The following is a 12561-nucleotide window of genomic DNA, read 5'->3' on the forward strand; positions in this document are numbered from 1 at the left end:
ACACCTTCTGCCGTATCAGCGCGGATCAGTTCTGTCATCACTGCAGAGTCTGTACATACGTTGTCGAGGTAAGCTGTATGAATCACAATCCTTTTCTTCCAGTTTGTGTTAAAAACCCATAAAACAGCCTCTATTCTCTGTTTTCTCTTTGAATGTATTTATCATTAACCCTTCCATCCACAACTCAGGCTGAATCTGCCATGCTTTCTCTTCTTGTATGTCTCTAGTTTGCCAGTGGTTGCTGACCTAATGGAGACGTGTGTCGACGATGTCCTCAGAGGTCCCGTTGTCCCTGCAGTCACAGCTATCGAGGAGCCCGTACAAGCCGCTGCCTATGCCGGTGCTAGCGTCCCTGCAGAAGATGCGCTGAGTCTCGCTGGTAAGGCTGCAGCGAACTGGCCAATATTTAAAAACTCTCCTTAGAAGCCAGGCTTTAAAGAAAACTGCTGTAAAACAATAAATGTCTGTTTTAAGAGACTGACATAACTGCAGTTTTTGACTCTATAGCCTCATTTTTCACCGTGACGGCTGCCGCCTGGTGCGACCTTACTGACCATTGATTCACTTATATTTTTCTGTTAATGCAAGCAATAGTTACACTCAGCCAACACCGTTATGAAAAAGACCCAGAGCTGACTGTTAATAAACATCAGTGTCCTGAGACGAGACGATCACTTGCTAACTATATAAATAAAGCGAAGATAACTCTGTTTGTTTGTCTTTCTGTGTTCATGTGCGGCGACTCAGAAGCAGCAGCTCGTCTGAAGCAGCTGGAGTTGGAGAGCAGTCCGCTTCTCGCTGCGCCGAGAAATAACATGAACGTCAACGTGGCCATGAACAACCAGGCGAGTGTTTGTTATTTCCTCTAAAATCAGACTCTGCTTGCTTTGATGGAGACCAGCAGCACTTCTGTGTAGTTCACTGGCAGTTCAGCATAAACAAACACATGTGCGGCACAGCGTGATGAAGCCTCTGTGACATCTGACCCAACAGGACGATGTGGTGAAGCTCACAGAGAAGTGCGGGCTGAACAGTGCGGGCAGCAGTCCATGCGTGACTCCGCTGCGCACCCCGGAGGATCTGAAGAGTAACATCCTGAAGGCTCAAGCTGAGGCGGCCGCGCTCAAGGTGCGCAACAGACCGGGGGGTGAAAAAGAGGGCCCTCCGATGTACTCTGATTCTGCTTATCCATCAGAGTGAAAGCCTCATCAGCTGAGCGGTCTTTAGCTAAGCCTTCAGTATTTTGTAGCCTTTTGTTTTTAAACACATTTAAATCAAAACAGCTAAAGTGACGTTTTGATTCATGTGTGGGAGCCCTCTCCTCATAAACGCCTGTTTGCTCTGTGCAGGGGGCTTTGGAGGAACACGCTGTGATGCTCGGAGATAAAAACTGTAACCTGCAGGAGGCTTCTGCGAGGTACGTTTTCACTCACCTGCACTTTCAGGAATATGATAACTTCTTATGTTCAGCTTCAGAATCAAAGAAAATAGAATCACGTTTCCACTCAGACTGTTATTTAACCCTTTAGGATCTTTGCATTAAGCAGCTCTTCAGAGCGCACCGTGCTATCGGCACAGGGCACACTGTCACCGCGCCTCATTGTCTTGAAACTCGGCCTTCGTTCCTTCATCTTACTGAGTCATGCCAACTGTCAGTGCTTCATCCCAGCCAATCACAGCGCTCGCTGCTGCTCGAGCTGATTAACCTCTTGAATATTTATAAGGATTATTAGCATAGCTCACAACGTTACGTCAGCCGCAGCTCGGCAGCGCTCCACAGAATGACAAACGAGTCCACGACGGCTCGTAACCGAAGCAGCAAGCGACTCACGCTGGAGAATAAACAACGTTGGATTTGGCAGATTCTGTTGTTGACGGTTTTAGCAAATGTTTCCTGTTTGCATGTTGTTCTAAAAGCATTTCTACTGAAACTCATAATAATGAAACCTGTTTAAAAGTAATTTGTTTACTCATGTAGTCGGAGAAGTTTGACCTCCTGTCTTTCTGTGGTAACCACAGTGAATGTTTTATGCAGGAATAAGCGTTATGTGTGTCTCTCTGCCAGGTTGAAGGTGCAGTAACTCGTCTCTTTGTGTTAGCAGCCGCCCTGACGTCCAGGACACCTGGGACCTGCTGAAGCCACCATCCTCCCTGGTCTCATCTGCAGGCGCCAGGTGAGCCTTTGTTTAGAAAAACAAAACATTACTGTGGTTTGTACTTCGTTGCATCAGATCTCTCACACGTCATAGTTAAGGCCTTGACAAAGACCAGTGACAAAGTGTCCTGGCTTTGTAGGTTGATTGAAGTTAAGGTAAAGAGTTTGATTTTTCATAGTTAGCAAAAGGTGATTTGTTTTCAAGAATGTTTTAAGGTAAGCTTAACACAAAACATGTTGCACATTTAGATCAAATGGTTTAAAATAATGTTAACAGAGATGCATGTAAAGTCCTGCATCAGCCAAACAGGCAGTGAAACATTAATGGGGCAGATTAAAGTCCTTATAGTGTTTGCTGACATCTGCTGGTGTGTTTGAGTAATGCATTCGTGCATGTGTGTGTCTGTGTGTCGGCCCGGGTGTGTTAAATCACATGACTTGAGTTCTGCCTGGATACTGCTGCCGTCTCTGCAGAGAGTGACACATAAAAGCAGACGCACAGTTAGCTGTGCTGTGTGAGTTTGTGCTCTTAAAATTTGAGTTTAAAAGTGGCGAAACTGTCTTTGCTGGTTTTGGTGACTCGCAGTGTTAAAAGTTGTTAAAAGTACGCGGTCACATGCTTGTGTGATACCATTTCTTCTCCTGTTTTCAGCGCTGAGAGATTGGCTGAAGATTTAAAAGCTTCTGTTCCCAAAAAGTCCTCCGAGTCGACCAGTGAAGCCCCGGCACCAAAGGTAACGTGACTGCACGCTCACAGGTAATGACTACTGTTGTGCTTTACACTCACCAGCCACTTCTTTAGGCACAGCTTGCTAGTATCAGACTGGGGGATTTGAGTTCAGTGAACTCGTCATCAGGTTCATGAAGTCAGTCTGAAACTTTTGTGGTGTTGTGCGTTGTCCTGCTGACACGCTGTGGTCATGTGGGGATGGATGCGGTCAGCATACTGAGCCCCCACCACCACCATCACACAACCAACAGCCTGAATGTGTTGGATGCACCAAATTCTGATCCTACCATCTAAATATCATAAATGGAAACCTGCCAGACCAGGCAAGCTACATTTAGCATATGTAGCCTGAGTTTGCTGTTCTTAGCTGACTAGCATGGCACCCCATTCTGCTTCAGGCTTTAATCTGCTGTGTTCTGCATAAACTCTGCAAATGGCTGTGTGGGAAAAATTTCAGCTACGTTCAGAGTCACTTACATCACCTCCCGATGCTCATTTTGAACCTCAGCAGGTCGTCTTTCTCATCTACATGCCCAAATGCATAAAGTTGCTGCCATCTGATTGGTTCATTAGATATTTTCATTAACAAGCAGGTGAGGTGGGTTGTGAGTGCATATTGATTACTCTGTGAAAGTAGGTTCAGTCTTCAGTGTGATGTAATTGGTAACAATAGCAGGTCGTCCACTTGATCCCGGACTGCTCCAGTCTGATGCCAAAGTATCCTTGAGCAAGAAACTGAAGCGAGTTGTTCTGAGATGCATTCATCTGATTGTGAATGTGTGAATAAAACACTTTGCGTGAGTAGAGTTTATTTACCCTTCAATCTGTGCCTACGCAGCCCGGTGTTTGCGTGTGACTAACACAGGAAGTAGACGGTTTCTTTAGTGCCTGCGTGTGCTAATAAAGAGTGTTTGCATCACGCTGCAGGTTAAAGCAGAGGAGGTCGACCTGCAAAGCGCCGCCCCACTTTCTGACAACCTTATTGACTTCACTGATCCAGCTCCTGTGGTAAGAATTACTGCACTGTGTCCTGAATAATCTGCAGTGAAACTCCCACTGCATGTGTGTGGGTTAAAGTAGACCTTTAGCGTGGATGCTAACATTCTTCTGATGTTGTTGTAGCTCCCACCGGTGCAGCCGACCAAACCTCTCATCACACCGCGCTGGATCGTCCCCACAACCGCTGTGAGTTTATCAGCCTCACTTTTTAAAAGTTCACCTGTTTATGTTTTTTCCAGGTTTGGCTGTGAAATGTTAAAATGTTTTAGAAGCTGTTTTAACTGCATTCATTGTTCTGAACCACGAGGCTTTGGACTTCTCTGCACTTCCATAGTCGCTGTGCAGTTTGGCTAATGTAGAGGCGCTGTAGACACTGACCTCGGACCTTCTCCTTCACCCCCTTCTCACGCAGCCTCCCGGCGCCTTTACTAACGGCCTGCTCGACCTTGACCCCCCGCCTAAGGTCAACCCTCTTCTCCCTTCAGATGGGGGAGCATCCCTCACCTCAGCCCTCCCTCACCTCACTCACACACGTAACGCCGTCTCCACCCTCTCCACCAGGTAAAAGTGTTTGCATTTTGAACCCAAAGTTTGTTTTTTACATCGCAGCCGTCGCTGAAGAGCACGAAATGTCTCCTCCTCACTTCACTGAGCCTGAAGTTTCAGAAGAGAACATCCCTGAGAGTTTAACAGGAATCGTTAAGAGCATTTTGTTTGTGGAGGAAGAGACAGCAAAGCAAATTAGTTATTTTTCAGGTCCTTTATGCACAGCTTTTTCTTAGTTTTTTATGATTTTGTTTGTGAATGAATCAGTATTAAACAATCAGAAATGAAAAACAATACTGAACAGCAGAACTTGAACACATGCTTGAGCTGAAAGCAGGTGTTTCAGTGACAGCAAGTCAGAACATCACAAATCAAACTTTCTGTGAGGATCTCTGAGTTCAAGCAGACGTCTCATTCACGCCTCAGTTCTTCAAAAGTTGTGATTAGAAGAGTCTGAAGGATACGACTCTTTAACCTCGTAATGTGACGGCGTGTCTGGTTCTTTTATGTTTTCCTTACATCGAGCCAGATTTTTAAATCACCAAACTGAGCTCAAGATCACATTTGTGCTTTGTCACCTGTAAATAGCGATGGAGCTGGTTTCACTTTGTCAGACTCTAAAAACACGGGTGGATGTTTTAGCGTTTTCATGCAGGTCGAATGAGAAATTTATTGAAAAATAAAAGCTGCAGTCAGAAAAACCCAAAAAACCCACAGAAGGCAAATATACGGAAGAGGATTAGTGCCACCGAAAATTCTGTTGCAGAATTCTGAGAAAAAGTCAGAATTCTGACTTCAATTCTGGAAACGAAGAAGAAAAAAGACGTTTTTTTCCATACAAATAAAAGGACGAGTGATTTTTATTTTCTTTCTTTTGTTTTGTGTGTACAGTAGCTTAAATATATGTATTGGAGCCTTGCATTTTGTTTTCCATACAGGAAGTCATTTCTGATTCATAGGTTTATACATACAGGTTCGAGCCCCGGCTCGGACAGTCTCGTCGTTGTGTCCTTGGGCGAGACACTTCACCCGTTGCCTACTGGTGGTGGTCAGAGGGCCCGGTGGCGCCAGTGTCCGGCAGCCTCGCCTCTGTCAGTGCGCCCCAGGGCGGCTGTGGCTACAATGTAGCTGCCATCACCAGTGTGTGAATGTCTGGATGACTGGATGTGTAAAGCGCTTTGGGGCCCTTAGGGACGAGTAAAGCGCTGTACAAATACAGGCCATTTACCATCAAATCTGGGCTTTCAGTGTCACTTTTTTTTCTCCAGTGTTTCGAAGCTCCTACGAGGTCGTAAGTGTGAGATATGGACGGTTTATAGAAGCCTGACTGCTAACCATGTGACCTTAACTTCTCGGCCATTTTGGACACACAACAATGTAAATTCAGTGCATAACATTTTATTTTACTGTTGATCGAACGAGGTAAAATTATAAAGCTATTATTAAGTTGTCGCAGGTTGTCAGACTGCAGCGTGTTCGCATTTTAGCAATTTCTTTCAAACTTACGACTCTTAAAACTGGTTCCTGCACACAAACGTTTTCTCTTTTCTGAGGCAGTAATTTGACCGTCTCTTCCACTCCTTCGTCCACAGCACTGTTGCTCAGCCGCCAGCCTCAGAGGATGGAGCCAAACCCAGAGGTCTCTTGACCACTGAGCTCTGATGAAGAAACGAGCGGCCGCCATCACGCTCTTCATCTTCCCGCCTGGTTTCCCGCTTCACCCGCTCACCCACCCGCACGCAGGCCGGCCGAGTCTGAAAACGCAAAAGAAGAGGCAGCTTGCAAACCACCGCGACCACAACCGTAGCTACACAGATCAGCAATATGAAGTACTTTTTTTTTTTTTTTTTAATGATCTCATGGCGTCGAGCTTAGTCTTTGTAAGATGGTGTATACAAACATTTTAGCCTCAGTATTAAGAAAACCTTATTTTTAATCTCCTGTTTGTGCACCACGTTAGTAACCTGCCATTACAGAGTCCATCCAGTCACCCAAAGCGCTGTCGGCAGCATCTCTGCCTGCTTTGAGACTCTGGTGGAAGCTCTCGCCCTGGTTCTGAGTTTAAGCACCGGCAGTGCAAACCGCTGGATCTCTGAGCTTTCCTCTGGGAAGCTGCTGAACGACACTGGATGATGGACGCACGAGATATAAGCTTGAAGTGTTCGAATATAAGAGATCACGCAGTGCAGCGCGTTTAAACCCGCTAACGCTACATGATGTAGCCACTGGATCTGGAAACGTCACTGGATTACCTTCAAACACTGGACCTTCAGCTGATTTTTATTTTTTCCCACATTAGATGATGATGATGATGTTTTTAGTTTTTCAGCTGATTTTTTTATTTTATGATCCTGTTCCTGCTCTTTGTAGCTGTCGATGCTTTTAAATGCCCCCCCCCCCCCCCCCCACCACCACCATCATGAGGACTTCCTGTTTTGATTCCGATCACATCTTATAATGTAAATTTGAATCCACACTTTTACCCCACTCTCGTTCCTGCTCACTCATCATTAAACTTTTAGCTCCTGTGATCGCTGGACTGCGTGGTGGGAGATGTGTCCGGGTATCTGACTGGATTGGACTCTCCAACATGTCGTAGCTGTTATTTTGCCTTATGTACATGAATGTGCTCTACGTGTCCGATGGGGAAATGCTGGAGATGCCACTCGTACGTCACCTTTGCTGGAATCGTTTAACCTGTGAAATATCCTGAAAGCTGGTTTTGTATGAGAGCGAGGTGAGGCCTACGTCGGCACCGTGGGAGTTATTAAATATCTTACTTTGACCCTCGAATGGTAGAGTTGTAGTATCTCACTGTTACTGTAACCACCACGTCTGGCCACTCACTCAGGTTGTGGCTCTGTAGTACTTCTCATTATGTCTTCAACAAGGGAAGCCGGCTGTTCTTCGATGTCGTCTTAGCAGCGTTTACGCCTCAGCTCAGTGTCATTGTTCAGATATTACATGTTGTAGCATACAGGTTTAACGTTTTCACTGTAACTGCTTCAGCTGCTGTTGATATGAAGTAGACGTATATTTTTTAAGACTACCTTGGCAGTATAGTTACTACTCTGAGGAGACTTGAGGTGTTTTCTAATTACAGAGGAAGTATTACAGATCAGACTGTGAAGTCTCATTTTTATATAAACTCGTATTTTTCTGGAACACCTGATCATGATTCAGTAAAGTTTTGCCACAGTAGGAGTCGTTGTCTCTCATTCATTTTAAAACTGCGGTGAGTGTAATAATCACATCACACGCTTATGTTCCTTTTGAAATACACTTATTATGTAATTCTTTTCCTACTTTTTACTTTTACTCCCTGCAAGTTTAAACAAATATCTAATTCCTGCACATTACATTTTCAAAACTCGTTACTTTCGCTTTAACGTTGTTGAGCCAAGATCCTCCTGTAAGTTTACTGTTTAAAGAGCTAAAACCTCCAAAGTTTCAGGAGTAATAAGTCATCATAAGAACTAAAAATGAAGAATGTGGGACACTGTTTGTTTGGGATTTTGAGCCCAGTGCACACCTCTGTTATATGTTATAGCCCAGTGTTATATGTTTAAAAGTAACCTAGTCAGTTTTGAAGATTAACAAAGACTAACACTGAGCAGTGCTGATTTTCTAACACTGGAATATTTCTAACATTTTGAGTTATTTTCCAGTGTTAGAAAATCAGCACTGCTCAGTGTTAGTCTTTGTTAATCTTCAAAACTGACTGGGTTACTTTTAAACATATAACACTGTCAAAGTGTTAATTTAACACTCAGAGGTGTTAATTTAACACTCAGAGGTGTGCACTCATATAAATACTCTCCAGTGTTAATTTAACGCTGGAGATTTTGCTGTGTACCACTTAAAATTACTTACATTCACGTGAATTATAATTAATATGTATGTATTCTTTTTGTTTCCTGTAAAAACCCGACTCCCTACCCTCGTATTCTAGTGTACCTACCTTTAAGTATTTGTAGTAAAATATAATTGCGCTGAAATTTCAAATACATTGAAATTGCATGTTATTACAGGGGAATTACGTTTGTACCGACTGTCAAATTAACTATGTAATAAAGTCCACTAGTCAAATGGCAAAGTTGACGTAGGTGAATGAAGCGGTCCGTTTCATAACCAGAGCTGCAACAGCGCCGTCAGTAATGTAGTCCATGTTTTCTACCACTAGATGGCAGACGAGTACCGTTGTTACTCTCGATGCAGTCCAGCGTTGAGCAGAGCTCCACCTTCCATCACTTCACAGATGGCTTCATGCAGAACTGCAAATATCAAACTCATGAAGTCATTAAAGAGCTGAGCCTGCATTTGAGTCCTCGTCTCTGAGCGTGAACAAGGCAAAAGAAAAAAGACTGCATCCTGGCACATAATGATCTATTTCAGCCAACACGGTCTATCTGAAATGACAGCCATGGCACGCAAAGCACTGACTTTAGCTTATAACACTGAAACCTTTATTTAGTATACTTTAAATCAGGGGTGCCCAATCCCGGTCCTCGAGAGCTACCGTCCTGCAGCTTTTAGATGCATCCCTACTCCAACACAGCTGAATCAAATGAATGGCTTGTTATCAGGCCTTTGCCAAACACGATGGCATGCTGAAGAGGTAATCAAACCATTTGATTCAGCTGTGTTGGAGTAGGGATGCATCTAAAAGCTGCAGGACGGTAGCTCTCGAGGACCGGGATTGGGCACCCCTGCTTTAAATGAAATAACTTGTACCTGTTCATCTACCTATTCATGCAAATATCAAATAGGCCAATTGCAGGGCAGGCTCTCGATGCATTTCAGCATGTAGACATGACCAGGAAGACCTGCTGAACGCCAAACCGAGCATCAGAATAAGGAGGAAAGCTGAATTTGGACGAGGCGTGGTGGTTGCTGGTCTGAGTTTTTCAGAAACTGTGGATCTCTTGGCATTTTTCAACACAACCATCGCTTTAGTTTCTAATAAGCACTCATTACAATCAAGGTATGCCAAAGAGGTCGAGTCTTGACAGCCTGGTCTGATGAGTCTCTGCCTTTTCTGCTGAGGGCGTATTTTGTCTTTAAAAGTCGATGTTTTCTCCTTTTTTATCCTCTTTCAGAGTCTTAACACAGGCCAGTAGGTCCAGTAGTAGCAGAGGGTGGACCTGTTGACTGCTCTTTACTACTGTTAACCTCTAGGGCGCAGTGTAGCTCCAACGAAGATCCAGGGAACTCGGTGGTTTTTAATCAACACATGGAGTTATAATTCCATCTGATGTGTAGTAATAAAAATATTTAAAGAATCTGAACAGAGTGATCAGAGACTGAAACTGGGATTCCAGTGGATCTCGCCCCCTGGATATACTCTGCCATGTCTATAAATCACATCTGTGTTCAAGATTAGTGTTTGATTTGCTGTTAATCAGATTTCATATGAGTGATGTCTGTATGAGGAACACAGGAGTCATTTGTGACAGTGTGCTTGTATCAGGAGTGAGCTCCTTTCCCCCCCTAGAAGTAGAAGTCGTCCCTTTTTGATGAAGTGGTGCATCATCTCTCCAGTTGCTTCATTATCAGAAACAAAACATCAACATCCTTCAAGGCACGATAAACAAGCTGCAGCGTGCTTATTCTGGAGCCGTGCTCGGTGGCTTTAGCCAAACATTTAATGCAAAGTAAAATAAAAATGAAAAGTCTTCAGCGAGTGTTAAAATGAAAGCAGAGCCTGCTGATATTTGCGAATAGCCATATTGGTTTACATTGGTGACTGGTCTGGCTGCAGAGCAACACATAGTTGGATCATTATGAAGAGGCAGAGCGGCCTACAGCTCAATAACTCAGCCAGGACTGCTCCCCTCAGCAGATGGGCCGACTTTCCACACCTTCCAAATGAATAATTGATTACGTACACGGACCTTATGCCAGGTCATGATTGCTTAAGCATGCTCAAAGCTCTGGGTTGATTCATGCAGATTTGGCTAACAGCCCGTGCCCTGATGTCACCAAGCAGACATTACATGGCTTCTCTTAAATTTTAATGGTCTTTGAGGCCGGCTATCAGAACTGTTGGGTGAATACCAAATGCATTTAGAAACTCAGCCTTGTTTAGAGTTTGGGTTTTGGTCTGATAAGGATGTGTTAGAGCCAGGTTTAGAGGACATAACTGCATAGTTCTTCACAAAAAATAACCAAAAAAGTAAAATGTCAGGTGTTTGTTATAGTAAGTTATTTGTTATTCACTTCCACAAGAAGAGGTGCTAGAAAGAGGAAGTGATTTGTGACAGAAAGAGGCTCCAAAATGTGACCTGTCACTTTTTTCTTTTAATATCAACACTTTGTGGAAGCTACTTTGGATTTTTATATATGTTAGTTTTCTGATGACCGTTTGAAGACGGAGCAACAACATCTGTTCAAATCTTAAGCTTGATACGAATATCTGACTCATGTCAAAAAAATATGAGTTTTAGATCGAGCATCACGAGTCATGGCGACAAAAACGTCGGCAGTGGCTGATGTGCCGAAAGAAATGAAAACCAAGAGAAACTCGCCATCACGGGTATTTCTCAGACACTTGTAAACCAATGTTGGACAAATTTATGAAACTGTATTTGTCAAAATCTTCACAGAGGACGAGATTTTCAACATTTCATATTATTTTTATTTGTACACAAAAGAATTATGTTTGTGTTTGTATGTGCGCAGATTAACATGTATATCAGGATAATGTTTGTCCCTTTTCCTTTTCTTTTGACTGCATCTCATTAACCAACTGTCTCTCCTGTCATTTACAGCCTGTCCTGTTATTTTGTAAGCCTTTGTCTTAAGCTATTGTTCCTTTGTTAAAAATGTTTAAAAAAAGACTTGAGAAGAAGAACTGTTGATGCTCACAAAGCAGGAGATGGATGTACAAGTTATCACAGAGTTTCCAAGTGTCAAGAACTGGAGTGAGAAGACTCATCAGTCACACAGTGCAAAACAAGCCTGGCACAGGTCGGAGCAAAAGATTTCAAAAACTGGAAAGAAACCTGGACCCCAACAACCCCAAACAACTGCCAATCACTCAAAGAAGCCCAACACTAGAACGCTGCACAGACTGGACTACGAGGCTGCAGACCAAGAAAAACTCCACTTCTGCAGAAGAGACACCTTCAAGCCAGCCTGTAGCATGCTGAGAACAACCTGGAGAAAGATGATGCAGATGACATGAAACCAGAGCTCTTTGGCCACAGAAATGATGCGTATGTTTGGAGAAAGAAGGGCGAGGCATACAGCCCAAAGCCACCGTCCCCACGGTGAAGCACGTGGTGGCAGTATTATGTGTCTGGACGTCGGAATCCCGACGAGGTGGAAAGAAGACGTGAAGATTTTAAAAGAAAACCTCAAGCAGTCAACAGAAAAATCAGAGTCGGGGTCATCGCGTTGCCTTGCAACATGACAACGACCTCAAGAAACCAAAGTGACCGACTCTCCTGCTACAGAGTCGGTAACGTCCTGACTAGAATCCCACTCAAAATCTGAAGTGAACTGAAGACCAAGGTCCATGCTGGAAACCATCAAATCTGGAGGAGCGCGAGATTCTCCGAAGAAGTCTGAGCCGGGATTCCTCAGGAGACGCATGCGAGACGTGTTGGAAACTACAGCAGTCGACTGCAGCTGTTAGCATCAGTCGACTAATAATTTTGAGCCCTGAAGTTTTTGTGAAATAATTTTGTTTCTGTGTGTAAAGTAAAATTATGTAAGCATCCAAAATAAAACCAGGATTTGGGGGAAAGCTGTAACAAAAATTCCGACTGTTTAACGACACTTGGGAAATACTTTTTATGAAATTTGAAATTGAATTTTCACAGGGGGGCTAATAACTCTGTCCTCATCTGCACATGCTGATGAGCCCCCTGCTTTTTGCCATCTTCTTTCAAGCTAATCCATAAAAGTTTTTGCAACGTCTTGTGTCACGAGACAGGGAGGCCAGCAGCTCAGCCATCGATGGGTGGTTGTGCAAGGTCCGTAGCAATGTTTCTGCTGTCTGTTACATGTCACAGTAAGATCCAGGTAAGATTTCACAACAGAGTGTTTTCAATGGTGCGGCTCAAAGAGAAACAGGAAAAAGTTTATGGATTCATGGATGGAGTGGCAGCTCTCCACCACTTCATTT

The 12561-nt window shown here is 43.8% G+C and overlaps 1 protein-coding gene across 6 annotated transcripts in view; it reads left to right on the forward strand.

The window, feature by feature from the left end:
* Positions 1 to 7631, forward strand: part of epb41l5 (erythrocyte membrane protein band 4.1 like 5) — a 34729-nt gene extending 27098 nt beyond the window's left edge. For 3 of the 6 annotated variants that reach the window (XM_080291128.1, XM_080291130.1, XM_080291129.1), the window contains exons 17-26: positions 228 to 379; positions 748 to 845; positions 994 to 1128; positions 1350 to 1417; positions 2100 to 2174; positions 2808 to 2889; positions 3813 to 3893; positions 4008 to 4070; positions 4297 to 4445; positions 5699 to 6079. In XM_080291128.1, the coding sequence (XP_080147254.1) occupies positions 228 to 379; positions 748 to 845; positions 994 to 1128; positions 1350 to 1417; positions 2100 to 2174; positions 2808 to 2889; positions 3813 to 3893; positions 4008 to 4070; positions 4297 to 4445; positions 5699 to 5843 (1048 nt within the window). In that variant the 3' untranslated portion in view covers positions 5844 to 6079. Of the gene's footprint in view, positions 1 to 227; positions 380 to 747; positions 846 to 993; positions 1129 to 1349; positions 1418 to 2099; positions 2175 to 2807; positions 2890 to 3812; positions 3894 to 4007; positions 4071 to 4296; positions 4446 to 5698 lie in introns of all 6 variants that reach the window. The other 3 variants (XM_026144397.2, XM_080291132.1, XM_080291131.1) reach the window with 3 other exon arrangements.
* Positions 7632 to 12561: the final 4930 nt, after the last annotated feature.

This window comes from Astatotilapia calliptera, chromosome 16, assembly GCF_964374335.1.
Source record: "Astatotilapia calliptera chromosome 16, fAstCal68.1, whole genome shotgun sequence".
Lineage (NCBI taxonomy): Eukaryota > Metazoa > Chordata > Actinopteri > Cichliformes > Cichlidae > Astatotilapia > Astatotilapia calliptera.